This window comes from Prosopis cineraria, unplaced genomic scaffold (genome assembly GCF_029017545.1).
Source record: "Prosopis cineraria cultivar Desert tree isolate PC_DT_omini unplaced genomic scaffold, ASM2901754v1 PC9, whole genome shotgun sequence".
Classification (NCBI taxonomy): domain Eukaryota; kingdom Viridiplantae; phylum Streptophyta; class Magnoliopsida; order Fabales; family Fabaceae; genus Prosopis; species Prosopis cineraria.
In genome coordinates this window covers 15,881,266-15,905,644 of record NW_026555340.1, presented here as the reverse complement: position 1 = coordinate 15,905,644, position 24,379 = coordinate 15,881,266, and the positions used below count along the sequence as shown (strand labels likewise).

Here is a 24,379-nt window from a genome sequence, read left to right as displayed (position 1 = left end):
TAGCCTAAACTTTTAGATGGTGCACAATAAATCATGAATTTTAAAAAATGGAGCATCCAGTGGCCCACCATTAACTTTAGCTAACAGACGTTATGTGGGGCCCATAATACACGTGGCATGACACGGGCACAATATGTCAGCATGGTAAAGGTGTAAATTTAGCCACAAACTATTTTTTGTGGAGCGCTGGGTAGCCTTCACTATAAAAAAAATAGACCACCAGTACCTTCCCCTCAAATTTGACCAAACACCATATATTTTCATACTTTTGAGGCCCACAAAGTATTAATATTTTCAATCTTCTTGTCTTTATTCTCAATATAAGTTCCAGAAGAGGTTTAATGAGTTCTTATATGAAATATTCACAAAGACAATGCTAATAAAGTAGAAACTTGATTTTATTGGGCATGATAAAAGTTTGATTCTAGCTTAATTTAGTTATGAATTGTTTCTTGTACTTTGTTAGCATCGTCTTCATGAATATCTTTAGATAAAAACTTTTTGAACCTCTTCTTCTCGAGTTGAGATTGAGAATGAAGGTAAGAAGATAGAGAGATTAATGCTTTATGGGCCTTATAAGTATGAAAATAAATGATATTTGGTTAAAATTGAAAGGGAGGTGTTAGATCATCCATTTTTTATAGTAGAGGCTACTCAGCGCTTCTTGAAAAATAGTTCGTGGCTAAATTTGCACCTTTACCATGTTGATGTATCGTGCCCGTGTTGCATCACATGTCATTATGGGCCCCACATAACGACTGTTAGCTAAAGTTAACGGCAGGCTATTGGATGTTTCATTTTTAAAAGTTTATGATTGTGCACCATTTGATAGTTTAGGCTACCAGATGCTCTCAAAAAATAATTTGTGGCCAAATTTACACCTTTAGCCTATATATATATATATATATATATTTTATGCATAAGTTTGTGACTTTCATTGAAAATATAATAGAGTTAAGGTACATTTTTACTTCTAAACTATTCCTTAAGGAGTAATCAATGTCTAAATTCCTTAAGGAGCAATTTTTTCATTAAAGTAATTAAAGCATAGCATATGTTTCCTTGACGTTAAATACCCCAACATTTACCGTTAGAAATGTTGATTGGGACTTAAACTTGATCAAAAATGCCACTTGTCATGCCATGTGGATCCAAGTTAAGGTGTATTTTTGCTACATTTTAATTACATTAAGGGCAAAATTGCTACGATGCAAATAGTTTAGGACATTGGGTGCTCCTCAAAGAATAGTTTAGGGAGAAAATTACACCTTAACTTAAATCCACTTGGTAAACATTTGTTGTCAAATTTAAGTCAACATTGGAGTATTTAGAATCATGGCCAAATATGCTATGTTTTAATTACTTTAGAGGTGAAATTACTATGAAAAATTGTTTAGGACACTAAATGTTCTTGGGGAATAGTTCAAGGGCAAAAAAATATTTTTTTTATGTAAGAAAATCACCAATGAAGTAACAGTAAATGCTTTTTATCAATTAAGCAAAAGCTATTATTTTTACCATTCAATTATAAACAACATTATCAACACCTACAAATTATATATACACATGATGATTAATAGTAAGTTAAGACTTTTTTTATTGGCAAAAAGAAGGGGGAAAGGAAATTTTTACCAACTACTCCTTCCATTTTCAAATATAAGAGAAACTATCATGTGTCTCTTTGTTTTTACTTGACTAAAATTGTAAATTTCTAGAAGCATTTATCACATTTTTTTCAAATTGTCCCTCATAAAGTCAATTTTTATTTTTCCTAGACAAATTTGTTTCATTAATTATGGAGATAATTTAGTCCATATTTTTAAATTCCAAGCATCATTATTATACTTAACTAACTTTCTTAACTTGTGTGAATTTGTTATTTTCTCTTATATTTAAACATAAAAGGAATACCATAATTTTACACATTTAATATAAGCATTTAACATTCACTTATAATATGCTACTTTAGTTACTTTTGGCCGTCATATGCTTTGTAAATACAATTTCTTTCATTATCACAGTAGGAGGCTTTGAGATCCTCAACCTCTACTTACACCTTACCTTATTTTATTGTTTTATCTAATCTAGCTTTGTTAAATATATCTTTTGTAGACTAGGAGGTTTAAAGTCATGAACTTTTATTCACAGATTGCATCATTCTTATTACCTAAAATAGTTTTTGGTGGCTTTGTTAAATACATTTTTTATTCATCTATTTTTTAAACTATTCTTTTTGGTAATTTTGAGCTATACATGTATAATGTACCAAGATTCCTTTTTTTATGAATTAAACACATCAATATAACTTTTTACATTCCATTTTGTGGATATTTAACTAGGATTATTTCATGTTCATTTAGCGTTTAATTAGATGTAGCTAGGTAAGTAAGTAAAACTAGCTTAATCATGAACACATCCATGTTGCAAACAAAATTAAAGAACTCAATCAAAAAAATATGTAGAAAAATGAACTTAAGGAATTTGACCATTTCAAGAAATAAGGAAAAGAAAATAACAATACTGTAGTTTTACATATCCCATCCTGATAAGTTAGCAGCCTCAACAAGGACTCTCTTCAAATCGTTTGTCAATTTATTACCTTTATTAGTCGAGGGTCTTATTATAAGCCTTTCTAATGCCTTTCCAAATGCATTCTGTTGTTTACAAACTTCAGATGGTTGCACATTGTAGAATATAGGGAAAACCTCTTGATGAGTTGTTTTGTAGCACTCCATGATTTTTTGTAATTCATGCAAGCACCAACTAGAGCCAGCATAATTTTGTGAGAATATGATGATTGAAAATCTCGAGTTTTCAATGGCCTGAAATAATGACTCTGAAATATTTTCTCCCCTTTCAATCCCTTCTTCATCCATGAAGACCTTAATACCTACTTGTTTTAGGGAAAGAGAAAGATGAGTAGTGAATGATTTACAGGTATCTTCTCCTCCAAAACTTAAGAATACATCGTGGACATAATTGAGATTTTGCTTATTAAGATGAATTCCTCTTCTTATCTCTTGAAGTAAATCATGAACATGAATTTTACCATTCACAACCTTGATAAGGTTCCGTTTAATCATTTTATGCATTCCCTCTTCTACATATAACTTTGATCCCTTTAACAATGTTTTAACATAGTGGCTACTTTGACCACCATAAACATAGGCTATATCACAAAATAACTCTTTCTCTGAATTAGTCAAGTAGTCAAGGCTTATTTTCAACTTTTGTTGTATTTCACCATTAGGAACTTTTTTCAATGTATTTAATACTTTTTTCCAATCAGGTATTGTCCTTTCATACAGTAGAGAGCCAATAACTTCAAGAACTAATGGTAGTCCTTCACATAAAGCAATTACCTTCCTTGAAAGGTTTGCAAAATCATTTGCTGGACTAGATTTCTTAAATGCATACCAGCTAAAAAGCTGAACAGACTCATTATTGTCCAACCTTTTTACTTGATATGATATGTTAGCAAAGGACCAAGTAAATCTTTATTTCTTGTTGTAATTAATATCAAGCTCCCATAATAAAACTTACCATTATTTCCATAAAGATCCTTGATTTGGTTTATGTGATTGACATCATCAAGGACTACAATGGCTCTTTTATAGAGTACATTCTCTATTTATTCGTGTTCACTTTTAGAAATATCTAAAAGAAGTTGCCTTTATAGAAGAAATCAACCATTATCTTTGTCCCATACATGCTTGATATTTTCAAGGAAACTTTTACTCTCAAAATTGTGACCAATTCTATCAAAAATAGATCTAGCAAGAGTAGTTTTGCCAATTCTTCCAACTCCCCATATTTCGACTATGACTGGTTTTATATGAGCTAACTCTATTAGGAGAAGCACTTTTTTCACATGAAGTTGTAAGCCTTCTTGTGATATGGCTTTTGTGATCAGGTCATTGATTTCATTCCAGTGACAAGAGGTAGCCATTTAAGAATTAGAATTTAAAATAAAATTTAAAAGTTAAATAGCACTCTGTTTTAATGTAAGTCATCAAATATCAAAAACTGGGTTGCATAGTAGAGCTATAGATAATATTACAATAATACACTAACATCTTTGTTTCCCTTTATGCAAAATGTAAAATCAAACCTATAAGGTTGTGGCAAATCCTATAATTACCTAACTTGCTCCTCAAGCTTTCATGAAGGAAAAAAGAAAAAGCGACCTTTATTTTAAAAAAATGAAAAATTAAAGGGAAGGGAAATCGAACGAAAAGCAAGGAAATCAAATAGAACGCATGTGGCTTAATTAAACAACTCAAGGCTTAAACATGTCAAAATCATGGCAAAAAGGAAATTGAGGGTCCTCATATTTCCTTAAACAACTTAATGCATGCTCCTCAATCTCATTTTTATATTAGTGAATCAAATTTGATGCTCTGAATCAAGGCTTAAACAACTCAAAATCATGGCAGTAGAAGAGTGTAGTAAAGAAGTAATAGTAGTAGAAGAAGAGTGTAAAAAGAAGAGCGTAATGAAGAAGAACACCTTAGAGTGGCAGATTTTGTTGCTACCTAGGTTAAAAATGAGTTCTCTTGGGCAATATTCACAAAAAAAAATAGATAAGGATTGACAATGGAAAAAATAATTTTACTCACAGAATTTCTTTTCTCGTAGAGAGAAAATTTAGAAAGAAAATGTAGTAAGTGCAAACCCTAGCATCTCAAGAGAATTCCTCTTCTTTCCCATGTATGAAGTTTAATTTTCTCACTCACATCAGCTATACATAAAGCTCAACTAGTCCCTACCATAGTATGAAAAACTAAAATGGTTGTCTGATCCAACTGGAAAATCGGTCATGTGTCCCAGCTGATTTGATAATTTTATTGCTTGAAAGTTGACCTAAGTGACCTGAGAATCTACCATATTTGATCGCTTAACTCCACAAGTTAGATTGGGTCAAGTGGTCCAATGTTTTTCTTGTTCTAGAAAGGTTCAAAGCATTAAAAAAATCAAGTACACTAGATCAAATCCTTCTACCTTAATACTCAAATTTAGCCTCCTTCAACCTTCATCTTTGTCTTCATTTCTAGGTGCAGCAACTTCCTTCTCTTATTAGCATTCTCAGTCGTTAACCTTAAACCCAGAGTGAGGGAGTTTGTCTTTACTACCATAATTTGTACTCTTCCTTCTACATGTGCTAGTGCATCTAAAAGGAAGGTTAGGAGATGTGGAGGTGTGAAAATGGATGATGGGAGAGGGAAATGGCATTCGAAAAGAAGGAAGAGAGAAAAAGACAAAGAAAGAAAAGTAAGGGAGGGAGGACTGAAGGAGGAAGAAAGAGAAAAAGTGAGGGAGGGAAGAGTGATTCATGATGAAAGAGAAAAAGAGGGAGGGAGAATGGTGGGTTCTAAAGAAATGTGATTGCATACTTAAAAATGACAAAATAATTGGGAAAAGGAAGAGGAAAAACTAAAATTTGACATGAACTAATATTAATAATAAGTGAAATAGTTCCAAAGACATTGATACGAATGAATGTTTTAAGAATTAACGTCCATTTATTTCAATTATATTATTTTATCAAGACAGGTTTGATTCTAGTTTGACCCTAGTTGAACCATCAACCCTTGAACCATTGTCTAAACTAGTTTAATAACTAGTCCAATTTTCAATACATTGATCCCTACAGTATATCTCTTAAAAATACCCAATGCATGATTTACCATTTTCTTAATATTTTTGTCTAAAAATTATAATATTAATCACATATTTATCAATAACAAATCACAATATTTATAAATTTTTTATTATATTATAATATGTAAATTAGAAAATATATTAATTTAGTATTAATCAGTTTTTGACTACAATCCTATCAATAAATTGTAAATCAATATCTTACCAAATTAATGATAGGTGAAAACATTTCTTCTACTTTCTCATGCCTAGATCCCATGCAATATATTTGGTGTAGTAAATGAGAAGTAGAGAAATCCTGATAGTACATTCTATCCACTTTTTTTGGAATATCATGGAAAGCTTAGTTTAATAGGAAGGAAAACAAGACACTAGTTTGCCATCGAAATGGCAGGTATTTCTGAGTAAAAAAAAATTAAAATAGTTCATAGGAACCATCTACATAATTTGCAAGTCAACGCTATCATGATGGGCATTCCTAGCTAGTTGATCCACACACCTTCCAAGAGCATGTAGTAAATAATAGGCATGAGCATCCTAGGAACAATAAGAGGAGAGGTTCATTAAGCAAGTTATCTAACTTACTTGAGATGAAAATCCTTATGATTTGTAAGTAGCTCCAAATGAGGTAAACTTTGAGTTAAAACACTTATTGCTAAATGCTCTTCCTAAGTTCTATGGGCTCCCTAGTGAGGATTGCCATAGGTTCCTCCATAATTTCTTCCTTGTGTGCAAAAACATGAAACCCCCACATGTTAGGGTAGATGAGGTTCAAGCTAAGGCTTTTATGTTTACTTTAGAAAGTGTTGCCAAATAGTGGTATTTTAACAACCCCTCTTACATTAGGGTTCACACTTGGGCTGATTTGAGAAGATTGTTTCTTGAGAAATTTTTTTCAAACTCTAAATTTTTAAATCCCAAGAAACAAATCTATAGTGTTATGCAAAGTGAGGATAAAATATTTATGAGTATTGGACTAGATTTTAGAGTCTTTTGGCTAAATGCCTTCACCATCAAATTACAAGTGAGAACCTAAACCAATACTTTTATAATGGTTTGACTCCTAAAGACAAAGTGAACATTGATGCTGCTAGCGGTGGGTTCCCTTATTGACCTTAGTGCCTTGAAAGCTTAGGATTTTCTAGAAAAGACGGCTACCAATGGAGGTCAATACTCCATTAGGAATAAAAGAAATGTGTCTTCCATGAATGCGGGTTTAAATGATAATCAACATGAATTGCTTGCTTTGAAGAAAGGTAAAATGCTTTCTAATTCACAAGGTACATTTAGCCAAGGTAATGTGGCCCAAATTTCTCAAGTTGCCATGCGTTTTCCACCCCAAGGTTCCCCATATGCAAGCAATGTAAGTATGTCCAATTCTCTTATGCCTTACTCTTGTACTATATGTGGCTCACCCATGCATGTAGATGTTAATTGTCCATATCAAGTCAAACAAGTGAATGCTATGTATGGGAGGCAACAATTCAATCAAGGGAGAGGAGGCCAAGGTGGAAGGATGTACTTCAACACCTAAAACCCATCATGGAATAACCACCATAATCTTTCCTATGCTAACAAGGTGCTTCATTATAAGAGGAAATTCCAAGGGGAGGGTACGAAGGAAGTCAAGGCCAAACTAACTAGGTTCAAGAAGGACCAAGCTCTAGTTTTGATTAAAGGGGTAATGCACTTCTACCTATTTCTTTTCCCAGTAAACAAGTTATTCCAATAATTAGGAAAAGAGAGGTGCACAAAAAGTTACAAAGCATACAATTTTTTTTTCCTACTCTTTAAAACCTAATTTTTTTTCATGTATGGTTAAAATAAAAAAAAATAAATTTTCATTTGTTCCATTCCTTGTTTTTTAATTTCTCCTAAACATTGTATGAGAGAGAAGCCAAAAGTAGAGTACGATTTTTGCAGAATTGTTAAAATGAAAAAAAAAAAAACATTTCATTAGATAGAATCCACACTACATCGTTTTGGTTTAAATAATGAAGTAACTTTTTTATTGTTAAAAAAAAAAGAGAATATTCATTAGATAGAATCCACGCTCTGCATCATCCTTAAAAAAAACAAAAAAAGAGTTTTTGTTACATAAAAAAAGCTTATAAGCTTTGCTGATGATAATGTTCTTTGTGCGCCTCTATTCAGCCATTAGATAGAATGCACTATCAGAATCTCTTCACTTCCTAACCACAGCACAAAATATATTGCACGAGATCCAAATCCCTGCTCTCACTTTGACACTTAGCCCTTTGATTGAAAATTTTTTTGTGGTAAAAAAAATTATTGAAAGGAATTGGATAAGAATATTCTAAATCAGCTTTAAAATCTTTTTTTGGTAATCGTATTTGGTATGAATAAGAATTTAAATAGAATTGCATCATAATTTTTATTTGGTATGAAAAATTAATGAAATTGAAGCTTTAAAATATAAAAAACCAATAACACCCCATCTTCCCCTCAAAAGACTTTTCTAGCCAACCAATTTTTAGGGTGGGTTTCTCTTTCTTATTATTTCTCTCCATTTCTTTTTTACTGCAAATATAAATCGTTCAAATTAAATATATATTTTTAAAAATTGTGAAATTTAAATCATCAAATCTAATTTAACAGTGCAAAAATTTGAGATTCTCGTCACATGACCACATGACTCAAACCAAATGTGTCCCACAATCCAATTTCTTCTTCACTTTCCTCTTGATAATAACCGAAGAAATCCAATCGTCATCTTAACCAATGGTTGAATATGTCAAATCATAACATTATACTCAAAAGCCAAAAGGATTTATATTTCGGAGTCCCTCCACTGTATAGAATATAGAGCAAGGATTGCACTGAAAAGATTTAAATTTTTTCATTTTTACGTTTATTAAAAATTATAAAACTATAAGAAAAATTTGATAACACTACTTGATCACCACTCTGAGCTTTAAAGGGTCCTAATTTATAAATTGACTATGTAAATTTATGCTAAACATTTTAGATTTAAAGTTTTTAACCTATAATTTTTTTAAAAATTTCATGTTAGAAGAATAACCATATTTTAAATTTTAATATTATATTACTTACCAAAACAAAATATATAAAAATAATAAAAAATTAAAAAAATTAAATTTTCACTATCAAAAATATAACTGGATAGTCAATTATTGTAAAAATTATTAAAATTTGAATATTAAATTAAATCTTTTGAACGGTTCAAAATTGATTATCAAGTGAATTTATTAAATTTTTTATAGTTTATATAAATTGTGTGTATATATATATTTTGAAATCTAGATCGTTGACATCTTTGTAGGGATTCAAGTCCAAGCTAAAAGTCTCCGGTCTTATTTATAAATTATTTCTATCAATTTTATTAATACTAATACAATAAAAATACAAGGAATAAAAATTAATAAATTTCAAACATAACTCTCAAAAAATAAATATAACTATATAATATTTTTATGTTTTTCTCTCTTTCTCTTATTTTTAAGGGTAGTTTAAACATTTTATTTTAAATAAAATATCATTATCAATCTAATAATTTATAAATTAAATCACTTAACCCTTTTAAAAAATAATTAATTAATAAAGTGGATCGGAGAGAGTACATGATATTAGAACCTAAACAATTTATAGATTCTATAAATTATTTAAATGGTAAAAAGCATAAAGTAAGATCATAATTAAAAATTGATTTGTTACCCTAAATCACGTGGCAGCAGTGTGTAGCCGGATAGCCAAGTAGCGATTCGCATGTTGTCATATGATCTTCGACTCGAACTCTCCAACAGCTCATGCACTTGCTCCTGGCTCCCTCCATCGAGCACTGGGAGAACTATTTTATTCATAGTATCACGATACCACAGGACATCCTCCACTCCAGTAAGATACAAGTCAGCCTCCTGGAAGTTTTGTGTGAAACTAAACAAAACAAATCTACACCTTTTTATGGTCTCATGGTGGATGGAGGAGAACCGATTCTCCTGCTGCGGCTTCAGATCGCCGCCACCGTCATCATCGTCAAAGAAAGTTGTGAATCCAGCCTGTTGTAAAGAGTTTTCGAGGGAGGCTTTCAGTGCACGACCTTCATCTGGGTCTCTCAAAATTATGAAGAAATCGTATCCGAAGGTTGTGGATTTGGATTTGGATTTGGAAGATGAAGAGGCTGAAGAAGAAGACATGGTTAATTAATTGCTAATGGCAAAGCGCTATGAAGAAGATTTGGCTTTGCAGGAAGCGTAATGGCGAGTGATGGAGTCCTAAGTATAAATAGAAGAAGCTCAGGACACAAAGTCAACAATGTTGCTTGAAGATATTGGCTCTTTTGTTTTGTTTTATTTTTTTTTAAGAAGTGGTTAGTATATTTTACTCAATTTTTAAGTAAAATTAATAACTAACTACATATGCTTAATTTTGAAATAAAAAGTAAAAGAAGTACTTTCTCCTATTCCATTTATAGTGTACATTTTAAAATATTTATTTAATTATATTTTTAAGTCATGGTGTGACTTATAAAAAATATTTAAAATATATTTTTAAAATTATTCTTAATAAAAAAAGTGACATGATATACTTTTAAAATTTTTATATAGAGACATACTTTAAATTCTGCAATTGTCACCGACAATCCCACACCCATGCAGCCACTAATTTTGAACGACCCACCATGAGGTGTAGTCCCTCCAATCCGCCTTATTATTGGTGAGTTTCTAGAAAGAAAATGTATTCCACATTATTAATCATTTGTTGGTGATGATTGTACATATTAAAATAAGTTTCAAAACACCCTTCATCATCTAACATTTTTCACTATGAAGGAAAATTAACCGTTCCTTTTTTATTGGGAATAATTTTTTTGTAGAGTATGAGAGAAAAATATAAAAAAATAATATTATATTAATTGGATTATTTTTTATTTTTCATTTAAAATTTAAATTTAAAATTATATTTGTAATTATTTTTTATATTTTTATTGTATTAGTATTAATAAAATTGATAAAAAAATTTATAAATAGAATGAGAAGAAATATATTTTATTTTTTTATGTGCAACTGTTTTTAGATGTGACATGATAACCAAGTAATAAATTAATTATTGCATAACAATAGAGTATATTTTATCTTTTTTATATACAACTCTTTTTAGACGTGATATAATAACTAAGTAATAAATTAATTGTTGCATAATGAGGGAGTATATTTTAATTTTTTATCTACAACTGTTTTTAGATGTGACATGACAACTAAGTAATAAATTAATTGCTGCACAAAAATTTGAAAGGACAACTTTTTTATTTATTTATTTTGTTTACTCTTGCGACATATTGTTAAGTAGGAGAAAGACAGTTAGGTCTTAAAATTTTAAATTAATGATAATTAAATTTTTAATAATTTTTTTAAAAAAATAGTTAAAAATATCAATTTAAATAATTATAAATTTAGAATTTTTAATTACAAATAAATATTTAAATATTGAATATAACTCTTAGATTGAAATATAGATTGAAATAAAAGTTTTTATTTGTAATTTAAATTAATATTTATAATTTATTTCCTAAAAAATTTTGTTGAGAATATAATTGTCATTAATTCAATATTTTAAGACTTAATTGTCATTCTCTCTTGTTAATTTTTTACAATGAAGGAAGGCTACGTGCTACATTTTTACAATGTATACACACACACATTGGTGATAGTTTTAATTGATGAGTTAAAGGATATTGCTTTCCCTAAACTATTTGTTCACAAACATTTTATATTCTAATTATTTATGTATTGCAATTTCACCATGTAACATTAAAAAATGATACATTGAAAATACCAGTAAAAAAATTAACTTTAACCATTAATTAACTTACAATTATAGAAAAGAATCTCAAAAATTCTAGAAAAGGACCCATGAAATTACACAAGTACACCATCAATTAAGTTTCCAAAATTTCATATAAATAATAGGATACAAATATTATTTCTTATTTATGTAAAAGGCCAAAATACAATTTTTAACCAAACATTATTTTAAGGACAAAGTGCCCAGTAGATTATTTTCAAATATTTAAAATGAAAATTACACTACATATAAATTTAAAATACTATACATTCTTGAGAGAATATTGAGTGACAAAAATTTCCTTTAATCTTAATTAATTAAAAAACGTTTTGTGTTTTAGAAAATAACATAGACAGCTTCATCATCGATTTGTTAGTGAGAGGTGAAAAAAATTTACCAAGATTAATAAAGAATAAGAATGAAACTGGTGGAATCTAACCTTATGAAGTTACTTTTGTACTTGGTTGATTTCTACACATTTTCTCTTTGTTTGTTTTACATTAAAACAAATAGAAATATCTAACTTCTCTTTTAAACTCTTCAATTCAATTCTAGAATTTTAATTTGTCATGGTCAATGACTTAATTTTGTTGCAAAATGCTTGCTCCTTGAGGATAAAATGACCTAAGGTGCTCACATTACTACACCTTAGTTTATTTAAGAAGTTTGACATGATTAAGGGCTTTTCAGATATTCAACATGATTCACTAAACCCTGTATAGCTTACATTCCACAAAGATCACTAATGAATTTTGCAGAGTATTGAGAACTACACAGCTTGAGGATGAGTATTTTTTAGGAACACCAAAAGATATAGAGGAAAAGCGAACCATAGACTTTAATTTCAGTGATGATGGGTTTGTTGTGTACCAAGATAAGGTTGTGCACCCTATAAGGGTGATTTGAGAAAGAAAATTTTGGATCAAGCACACAAGAGTAGATATATGAAACATTTAGGGGTAACTAAGATGTGTTACGATATGAAGTGGTATCAGTTGTATGATAGATTTTGTATCCCATTGTTTGATTTGTCAAAAGGTCAAAGTCAAGCATTGAAGAGCAGCAAGGACATTGCAACTATTGAAGATACTGAAGTGGATGTGAGACAATATTTCTATAGATTTTGTCTTAGTATTGCTAAGGACACTGTCTGGTCATGATTTAGTTTGGGTGATTGTGGATAGGTTGACAAACTTAGTCCATTTCTTGGCAGTATGAATAAAAGATTCTTTAAAAAGTTGGTAGAAATCTACATTTAAGAAATTTTCAAATTACATGGGTTGCCTAAGGATATTGTCTCTAACCATGACCTAAAGTTCACATCAAACTTTTAGGGAGAGTTGCAGAGAGAAATGGCCACTAATTTAAAATTCAACATAGTATCATTTATAGACTGATGGAAAAATAAAAAGAACTATACAGACTTTAGAGGATGTGTTGAGATCTTGTGCCTTGATGTTGAGAGGCAATTGGGATAGTCATTTACATTTGGCTAAGTTTTTCTATAATACTAGTTTCCACTCTAGTATAGGGATGGCATCTTATAAGGCACTATATAGGAAGAAGTGTCGATCCCCTCTTTATTAGACTGAGTTAATTGAAAGGAGCATTCTGGGACCAGACATTGTGAATTTGACCACCTACAAGATTGAGGTGATTAGGCAAAAGTTATTGATGACACATAGTAGGCAAAAGAGTTATGTGAATAAGTGTGGAAGGTTGTTATTATGTTATAGTGGGTGATCACGTGTTTTTATGAATCTCACCGATAACAAGAATTGAGAGGCCAATTAGAGCAAAGAAACTATCTCCCTGATTCATGGGCCTATTTGAGATTCTTAGGAAAGCTAGGCTGGTTGCCTATTATAATGCACTCAATGACATTACCATTCAATCTTTCATGCAATCTACTAATCAATTCAAAACCATTTATTTTGAAAGTTTTGGGATCCCAAGATAAAATATTTTTAAAACCCATTCTTAAAATATTCGAGTTGTAAAATACTACATAGTAGAAGCATTATTCATAAGCACATCAAAATTAACAATAAAACCAAAATAAGCTAAAACAGGGGCCATGCACTGCGACTTGTGCCACATGTATCGTAGTATGTGACATAGAGGCTTAAGCAGCATGCTCTGTGCCATGCACTATGGCATGTTGTCCCTTGTTAATATATGCACTATGGCGTGTACCTCAAAATTCTACTTTCAAATTGCAAAATCTGATGCAAACTTCAGATATGCACCATTTTCACATTCAATGTCCGATTGGGGTAATTCAAGTACTTATACGAAGCTTATTTTAAAATCTAACTAATGATAGTAGTCTTATTTAAATCTAATATACCATTCAAAAATTGGACATCCAAGTACATTTTGACAACTCTTTAGTCAAAATTTACCACTTGAACATCACCATTTGAAATCACAAGTCATTGGCCACTTTTAGAGCCTTGACCACATCCAAATGGACAAATACCACTTGCTTGAACAGTTATATACACAATATAACACACATATACACATTTGGCCTGTAAAGTACCCATCACACACTATTGGGCATATTTCATATTTCTCAATCTCATTCACATCCAAGGCTAAATTCAACACATACATCACATATATCTCACCATCATATTCTCAAACATCCATTGTCTAGCCCACACTAACATTTTATCACATACTCACATATATACAAGTCTATTGTTTAGAACTCACAAATCACACACACATATACACATTCACAAGTTTATGCACAAGTATTGATTACTATGGTAACTTATATACAAACATTCAACTACTAATATGCAAGTTCATTACACCCAAGCTTACAAGGCTTTATCGATAATTCATAATTCTTAGCCTGAATCTTTTCCTTTAGTACCACTACTACCAGAACTTAAAAAATGTAAATAACCACTTGTGAGATAATAATTTCAATAACCATTATAGCTCATTTAATAGTTCATTAATACAAATAACCATGGTAAAGTAACAAAATCAAAGTAATAACTTCTATATATATATATATATATCAAAAGTATATAGACTTTCTTCTTTTCAAAGCATTTCCACACAATTACTAACAATACACTACTACAAAATAAGCTTATAGGAGTGCTTTTTTTAGCCTTAGGGAGTATTTCCAAAGCACTCCCGTATCGAGCGCTCTGAAATATACAGGAGCCTTTTTGATAAGCGCTCTTGTATATCTACTTTAAGATAATATACAGTAGCTTATATGGGAGCGCTCTTTTGAAGAGCCCTCTCGTATATCAACATATGGGAGCACTCTTGACATGAGCACTCCCATATGTCCATATTCAGGAGCGCTCTTTTCAAGGGTGCTCCTGTATGTCGATATATAAGAGTGCTCTATTGAAGACTGCTACTGAATATCATAGCCCTCAATTATAGAGCGCTCTGTATGTCTTTATTCAAGAGTGCTCATTATACAAGCGCTCTCGTAGGCCATATTTATTTTTTTTAAAATTTACATTTTTTGAAAATTTTCCCTTTATGTCTCTTTAAAAATGACTAATGCCAATATTAAAAACTAATCCAAAAACAATATAAACATAAAAATTTATATACAAGGAAAGAACTTGAAATGTAAACAACAATTTCAATTTTCTAACTAGCTAGTTTAATTTCTAACAAGCCTAATAATAAATGAAACTATTAGTATTTTTCTAACATTGAAATCTAAATTCCTGTCACAAAAAGCTAGCAATATATTTTGACCACTCTTCAATTAAATCTTCTATTTATTCTATAGTAAAACGTAAGGATCTTGCTCCAATAAAATACTACACAAGATATGAAAGCAATATATAAGTAATTAACATTATATTAATTTAATTTCAAAGCTTGTGGCTTATATTTTCAAGAATGATCATGTAACACTTGCCCCGAGTATTATTCAAAAATCACATTTAAATAAACAAAGTGTAGTTAAGGAGTTAATCCTAAAACCAACTTAGGAAACAAATCATTTAAATCAATAACAATTTATATAATGGAAAAACACACGTATAAAACCTCTTAGAAAAGTATAAAAGATTAATAATATGTAGCGCACAGAAGCAAATAAGGCAAATAGGGGCAGTTAATTATTGTCATGATAGCATTAATTTTGCTGTCATGACAGCCCTCCTTGGCAAACTTCCAGGAGGTGTCGATTCACCTTCTAGCCTTCAATTGAAGTAATTTTAAATCTCACACGTCACATTCAAAGGGTAAGTACACTAAATTTTAAAAAGATTCAACGATCGGATTAAAAATTAGATATGTTAAAAGTTTGGTCATTTTTACTATCATGATAGCACCTCCGGACTAACTTTCAGGGTGCACCATTTCATCATTTGACCTCCGATCGGAGCGATTCCAAAGCCCACATGTCAATTTTAAATAGTACTATTAGCATACAAAATTTTGGAGAGATCCAATAGATGGATTGAATTTCGTATATGTTGCAACATTATCAATGTTGCTATCATGACAGCAAAAGTGCTGTCATAATAGCTCCTCCGGACCAAATTCCGAAGAGCACCATTTCTCCATTCGATATCCGATCAACATGATTTCAAAGCCCACACAAAGCTTATAAAGGTTTTACTTGTGACCCAAATTTTAGAGAAATCCAACGGTCGGATTAAGATTTAGAAACTCAGATACAAAAGTATAGTTTTTTAGTAAAAACCATTTTCAAAATTATCCAAATCTCATCCTAATGGCCACAAACTTGTAGGGACACTTTGGACACATCAAATAGGACTAAAAACACCTGATAGAATATTTAAATGATAGAAAAACTCTTTATACCAAAATTTAACCACTCGGGTGCCATTTCCTAAAATAGACCATAAACCCCTAAAATGCACAAATCACACAAGAGTGGCCAAAAACTATTCCAAATATCATATACACATATAAATACACACGCTAAACATTTTCACTTGGCTCAGAGATCTCTGTGGGGCCCACACACCTACTCTCTCTATCCAAGATATATGTTTGCCCATAGCACACCATTTGCAATGCAACTACTTTGCATTTGCTTATAGAATCACATATATACCAAAATAAATATTTACTTGTAGTAGAAACTTAGTCTACTAAATAAATTTATCAAAAGCACATACCATAGTCAAGTTTCCTAGCCACAAGTCTACAAGCAAACAAAAATTCATACACAAGCCATACAATCCACACATATACATAATCATATCCTACTGGCACCCTAACTCTAAATACATTATAATAGATTTGCTTGAAAGAAAGGGGTTGCAGTTCTTTACAATTCACAAAAACCCCTAGCTCTGCTCCTTTCCCCGTCCTCCACTGGTTCCTTTACCTGGACCTGAAAATGTTGAAAAGAAAGGGGTGAGATAACCACAGTCTCAGTAATAGAGAAATCTACATTGATTATTACAAAGCAAGCCATAATCAAATAAATGAATAATAAATTTAACATAGTATATAATTTAGCCATTTAAAATGCATGAATGCATGACCTAGGCTGGTATGGCCTTTCATGACCAACAGAATGCCCCCTGGCACTCTTTAACTCGCAGGTAAACCTTATACCTATTTGTACCTCTACAGGCACAAAACATAATCTAAAGCATGATTTAATCCACCGAACCGCCTATGCCCCTTTGACATGAATCCTGAGCAGTCAAAGCTAACTCCCTCCCAGAGCCAGCCCGACTTACTCTCCATGTGAGGGCTACCTTAACCTAGGCACTCAACCTCACAATTCATATGTCAGATTCCCTCCCCCACTAAGAAGTGTCAAACACTCAATACACTAATCACTTTAGTGCATTGAGCCTATAATACGTAAGGCAACACTGAGTACTGGCAGTGTGCCATAAAATATCAAAAGTCCACACCTTCTCATTAGTGAACTCCCATCGAGATCATGTCTTTTATTCGTGTCTACCTTTCCCGAGTATTGACCACTTCAACACTCTAAGGTAGTATAACATTTATAAATCTCCCTTAAACGGTTCCTTAGCCTATTTAAAGTACCTTACTTATTTACACTTTCTTAAGTACAACTTCTATTCTTTATGATTACAATACATGCAAACAAATTTTGTTTCCATAAAAACATTGTTGTTAAACAATTAGAAAACATATTTACACTATAATCAAAGTAGTACCCCATAACCCCTTATAAAGCACATTTAATGTTTTAAAATATGTAATGCATGATAGCTAGTAATAGTTATTCAAAAATAGCTAAAACAAGGTAATAAGAAATATAAATTCCCCTGTTATCTCAACACTTTGGTACCAAAAGGGTTCTTCTTGTACAAAATAGGACTTGGCTTGTTCCTTAACTTTCAAAAAAATTTCACCAATAATCCCTACAGCATATAAGTGATCCACATCACTTATCATGACAAATAGTATTAATGAAAACTATAACTCATACCACAACTTGGGTCAATGAGTCATAATCCATCCTAATGGTCCATATATTAAACTAACCATTCACATAGTGTCACTTAACCACCAAAACCATTTATTAGCCATCACTAGGCTAATTTTCAATTTATATAATTTTAATCAATTAAAAACTTTCACTTAGTATCACCAACTTTCACCATTAGCCCTTATAATGAAAACCAAAACTTAATTTAAATCTTATTGGGCTCAAATGGCAAAATTGTAACTAAATCAATAGACTTAAATCATTGAAGAGCAAAACCCAACCTCTTAGGGTTTGATTTGTGCCCAAAACATCTATTTTCATCCAATTATCCACTCAAAATATTAGAACACCATATAAAAACTCAAAACATCCTCTCTAGGATCCAAAGAAACAAAAGCTTACAAGAATAAAGCTTTTGGGATCAAAATCTAGAAATTCTTTCTTTTAAAAATTGAAGAAAATTAAGAGGAAGGGAAGAGGATTGAAGTAGGAAGTTTACCTATCATGTAGTCAAGCTCGTAATGGTCGCAAAGCCTCTTAGATCCAAGCTTAACTCCCTCTCTTTCTCGTCTCTTCTTCCTCTCTCACATTCATTTCTTTCCTTTTTCTTTGTTCCATTTCATTTCTGCGTCTGTTTTTCCCTTTAAAATGCTGGTATAAGACTTTGGAGAAAATTACAAGAAAGGGCCTAACATTTTTTATTATAGCATAAAAGCCCAAATCAACTTTAGTAATTTTTTTCATAGTCAAAAATAAAATAAAACCCAACTTTTACTTAGTAAAATTTAAACTCTGGACCTCTATCAAATTATTCTAAATTTTAATTTAATTATAGATATTTTATTTTATTTTTTTAAAATAAATCCGAGTCTTGAAATTTTTTGAAATGTTACAAATCAACTCTTGTTGTGTGATTACTTCTCTTATAAACTTCATAACATAGTATCCATACTCCCAACCTTGTAATTGTGTAGGTACCTATAAAACAATAAAAGATATCATTATTAAAATATGGTAGAAACAAATTTCAACTTAGTTTAAAATACTTTACGGATGAAGTTATATATATAATACACGTATTTGCAGTTGAAAATCTAGTAGAGTCTCCCCTATAACTTAGAATTTTTAGAATTTTTCAAAAATTTTACATCAATCTAAAATAGCATATTCAGAATAACAAACATAAAATATCAATCAAACAATCATTTCGATACATAACAACTTATTTTATTAAGAAAATAATACAAACCTTTATTTTTTTTCATGTATAAAACTCAACAGGATCAAGTCTTTTGATGTTTGGAGGGAGACCTTCACCACCTTGATAACGTGGTACAGTCTATAATGATTAAGCTTATCAAGTAAAAACTAATTGTTATAATAAACATATATAAAAAATATAGAACTAAAAACGTAATAAATGATATCCTCATAGATTTGTAATTCTTAAAGTCACTATCTCTTTAAGATAATAAATTATAGGGAGGAATGGATTGATACTAACAAGTATCCAATATTGCCTGAAAAAATAAAATATTTCATTAACTAAAATGTCAACTAAATTTAAAGATGAATAACAATAGCAACTTACCCTAGATTGTGAGGAGCTGAAAATAAAATGTTTCTCTTGCGTTTGACTTTGACTGTGTTAATAATCTTTTGGGAGTGATACTCAACACTATAGGTACTAGTATTGTGAGGGCTAATAAATAAAAATTTTGTTATCATTGAGCTCGGCATCACAAAAGTATGATACAAGTACCTAAAATGAAAAAATAGAAACATTCACAACTAATATTAAATAAATACCATAATTTGTGTGCTTTATAGCCAATCCTTGGTCAAAATCTCATTAATATTTTCATCTACTAATTTTTTACTAATTATTTCACCATAAAAATCTTTTTCAAATTCTACTTCATGGATCTTATTTTTAAAAATTGTCTACATAATCACTTTAAGTGCGTTTTGATGAGGATATTTTAGTTGAGTAGATTATATGTAGATCTTCCCTACCTTAGTTATAGAGGTAGATCTTTTAAATGGCTTTCCTTTCGCTTTGATTGGCTTCCTTACTATTTCTTTAGATTTTGAGGACTACAAAATGTAAAATTAATTGGTAAGGCTGAAAGAAAACATTAATGATTTTAAAGAACCATCAATTATTATACTTGTAACTTAATAAGCCTTATAGGCCAAGCCATGTAAGTTCCAACAGCATCAAAAATCATGAATATATCCTCATCTTCTATTTGCATTGGCAACTCAACATTATTTTCTATTGGAATAGTTATAGTCATCTTTAAGTGATTAGCAAGCAATGGTCTAGAGTGTATAGTAACACTATTATCATCGTACATAGATCCGAGTGCCACAACATGACAATGTAGTGATTCTAACCATAATTGACATTGAGACTCGCCCTAAAAATTAAAAATTAAATATTTTAAAAAAATGTGAAACATAATTTGTGAATAAAGAGAAGATAATATAAAGAGATATTATAACCTTAAGAAAATATTCTTTAGTATGGAATGAGAAGCTATTTTTATCATTAGGGCTAGCTTGTGACACATTTATGACTCCAATCATTTGCTCAAATTTCTTTTCCATTTGAGCTTGAAATTTTTTTTCCATTCTTGCCTCCATTTTCACCATCCTTGCACTAAAATCATCTTAAATAAAGTTAGTGCCCTAAGAAATGATGAATCTGACTCCTCTAACGCAACCAGAGACCTTTGGAGCTCCCAATACCCTACCAAGGGCATCCATATGTTCACCCACATCATCTTGTGATATTGCTTCCTGTTAAACAAATTGTAAACTGATTATTAAGTAAATAATATAAATAAAGTAATACACTAAGATATCAATACTCACATAATCCTCCTAGACTTTTCAAGTGTGTTCATTGGGTAATTTTCCTTCTTTATCTTCTTAAGCAGTCTTCCAAACAAGAGCTCGAGAAATTGAAGCATTAGGTCTAGCCTCTTCCCTCTATTTAAAGAAGATATTAGAATAAAAAAAAATTTCCGTATATATATATATAAGTAATATGAATAGATAATATTAATTGAAACTTACCAAATCATACTCAATATTTGGATAGCTCGTTCTTCTTACTCTATTTTGAAAGAGTACTTGCTGCTCTAAATCAATTGAATTAGCTAATCTATTGAAATTCAAACTGCTGGAAAGTCATTTATGGTGCCAAACAACATTGCTCGCAGGATGAAATATTTTTCTCTATACCCATCATAAACTTTTACACCTGTCTCTCATAGTATCTTCAGATCTTTAATTAATAGAACTACATACACATCTATATTGTTTTCTAGTTGTCGAGGCCTAGAAATCAACAATGACAGCATCATAAACTTGCATTTTCCATAGCAACATTTTAAATAAGGACATATGACTCCACAGCGGTCTTAATCATGACAAAATGCAAACTCAATGAACTTATCCACACTATCCCAATATTCTCTAGATAGTCGATTAGCTGACAACCACTTACAATCCATATATTAATGTAGTCATATAAATTGAAGAAACAAAGACTTACATTTAAAAAAAAATTGACAGAGTCTCCCCTAAAAGTAGAACATCCCAAATAATGAAATCTAATAATGTAGTATATCAATTCATCCAGATAAAAATTTTAAAGTATAATGTTACTAAAATCGATCAAACAATATTATAATTGATCTTTATAGTTTATCTATTAGCTTAATACAATTATAATATCAAACAAAGAATATCAATGTAAGCATAATAGAACATTTAACAAATACAATAAAAAAATTAAAGCAAGAGTTTTCTCTCTTAAATTTCAACCTCCTAATCTTTAATAATAACTACATTCAATTTCCAAATAAACTAAAATTGAAATGATAATCATATAATGTCATAGCAAAATTAACCATGATTACAAATTACTATTATCACACTTAGCTTCAATTGTCAATATCACATCAAAATTAGTGTAAAATGTGTGTTTTGATTTGCAAATTAGTATATAAGTAGGTTATTACAACTATAAATGTGTGTTATTATCATAGCCAAACAAAAACATTTCCAGATAAAGAGTAACTCATAAAGAGCGCGCGCGCACACACACAAAAAATTAATCCTAATTTATATATATAATTTTGTATTTAAAAAAAACTGATGTAGAGGCGGCAATGATGTGCTTACAGTGGTGACTAGAGGCTGCAGGGGAAGCACAGCGTAAAGCTTACTAGAGGGAACGATAAGGCCGCACAACACTGGCAGCTTCACGGTGTCGAGCAAGTTTTTTAAAGACAAGGATGGCAATTCAGATCTGCAAGTTATGGTGACGTGAGGCAAAGTAGGCAGCGACTCTCCACAGATTGATGAGTTTTTTACAGTGCAGATGGCGAAGTTGTAATAGTCTTCGACAAATTAGCTTCCCATGGTAGAGATGTTCACTTATTGGATAGAGAGGTCGCGGCGAAAACTGGGTGAAAATGAAATCTTCAAGTAAGTCACAGACAGATCTATCAAGCATTTTATTTTTTTCATTTACTTTTCAAAGCGCTCACAGACAGAGTTCTTCAAAAGAGACCCATTTAGGAGTACTCACGAACTAAGAGCTCCTAAAGGTGGTTTATTTTTTTTTATTTTTTTAAATATTTCAGAATGCTCTATAAAAGAGCGCTTAAAAACTAAACCTTTAGGAGTGCTCATGGACTGAGCACTCCTAAAGGTTATTTATTTTTTAAATTTTTTTAAAAAATAATGTTTCAGAGCACCCTATAAAAGAGTGCTTTGAAACTAAACCCTTTAGGAGCGCTCACGAACTGAGCACTCTTAAAGGTTATTTATTTATTTTTAATTTTTTAAAAGAGAAAATTTTTCAGAGTTCTCAATAAAAGAGCACTTTAAAATGAAATCCTAAAGGTGTATTTTATTTTCTAATAAAATTTATCGTAGCGCTCAATATAAGAGCCCTCCAAAATATATATCTTTAAGAGCGCTCATTATTAGAGCACTCCTAAATGGTTATTATTACTAGAGCACTTTTTTTTAGGGTGCTACTAAATGTGAGATATTTTTTGAAAATATTTTTAATATTTTTGAAAATATGTCAAGCGTTTTATTTTTTTATTTACTTTTCGGAGCAGTCATGGACAAAGTGCTCCGAAAGAGACCCATTTAGGAGTACTCATAGACTGAGAGATCTTAAAGGTGGTTTATTTTTTTAATTTTTTTAAAAAATATTGTAGAGCCCTCTATAAAAGAGCGCTCCAAAACTAAACCTTTTAGGAGTGCTCATGGACTGAGTGCTCTTAAAGGTTATTTATTTTTCTAATTTTTTTTTTAAAAATAATGTTTCAGAGTACCCTATAAAAGAGCACTCTAAAACTAAACCTTTTAGAAGCGCTCATGGACTGAGTGCTCTTAAAGGTTATTTATTTTTTTAATTTTTTTAAAAAAAGCACTCTAAAACAAAATCCTAAAGGTTTTTTTTCTAATAAAATTTTTCGAAGCACTCACCATAAGGGCACTCCAAAATATATATCTTTAAGAGCACTCTAATAATGAGCACTCCTAAATGGTTGTTATTATCGGAGCGCTCTTTTTTAGAGCTCCCCTAAATGTGAAATATTTTTTAAAAATATTTTAAAAATTTTTATTTTTGAATTTTAGGAGCACTTTTTAAAATGAGTGCTCCTAAATATCGACATACCAGCGTGCTTATTAAAATAAGTGCTCTTATATGTTCTACCTCTTTTTAATGGCACTTTTTCCATAAGAGCTCTGAAAAATGTGCTCAAAAAGATATTTTTTGTAGTAGTGATAACATGATCATCTTTTTGCTTAGCCTCTAAAGCTCCCTGACATGAAATTATAGACTCTAATGGATCAATCACATATTGACTCGAGCACACTTTCAGTGGTAGAAACACCCAGCCAAAGGTAATCTATCCCACCGATAAATTATGGTTTCCCTCATCTCACAAACTTGTGATAGAGATGTTATTGACTCCTAACTGTACACTAACGAGCACTAGGGAGTTTCCAGACTACCTGGATGTTCTATAGTAATAGTCCTAATATAATAATGTACCGAATGTCCCATAGTACCAACCCAAATATAATGTCACACTAGATGTCCTATGATACCAGCCTGACCATATAGATTTATTTACACCCATCACCACACACATACATCTACACATATCCTGGGTGAACTCCCACCCCTTATGATCATGCTTTTCATATAATTCATCTCAATTCTATATTTTATACTATATATATATATATATATATATCAAACCAAGCAAGAAGTCATCAAACTTTCATTTCACAAATCAATTTCATGCTAAACTTATTTATATTGCAAAATCATACATAAAAACTCATAAAACAATGAATGCATAATTATACATTTACTTCTACATAGTTATAATAGCTAATAAA

General features: G+C 30.7%; 1 protein-coding gene across 5 annotated transcripts in view; it reads right to left on the bottom strand.

Moving 5' to 3' along the window:
- LOC129320367 (uncharacterized) overlaps positions 1-9,896 on the bottom strand; it is a 34,601-nt gene extending 24,705 nt beyond the window's left edge. For 2 of the 5 annotated variants that reach the window (XM_054965788.1, XM_054965792.1), the window contains exon 1: positions 9,358-9,896. In XM_054965788.1, the coding sequence (XP_054821763.1) occupies positions 9,358-9,836 (479 nt within the window). In that variant the 5' untranslated portion in view covers positions 9,837-9,896. Of the gene's footprint in view, positions 1-2,455; positions 6,199-9,357 lie in introns of those variants that run through there. The other 3 variants (XM_054965789.1, XM_054965790.1, XM_054965791.1) reach the window with 3 other exon arrangements.
- Between the last annotated feature and the right edge of the window lie 14,483 nt (positions 9,897-24,379).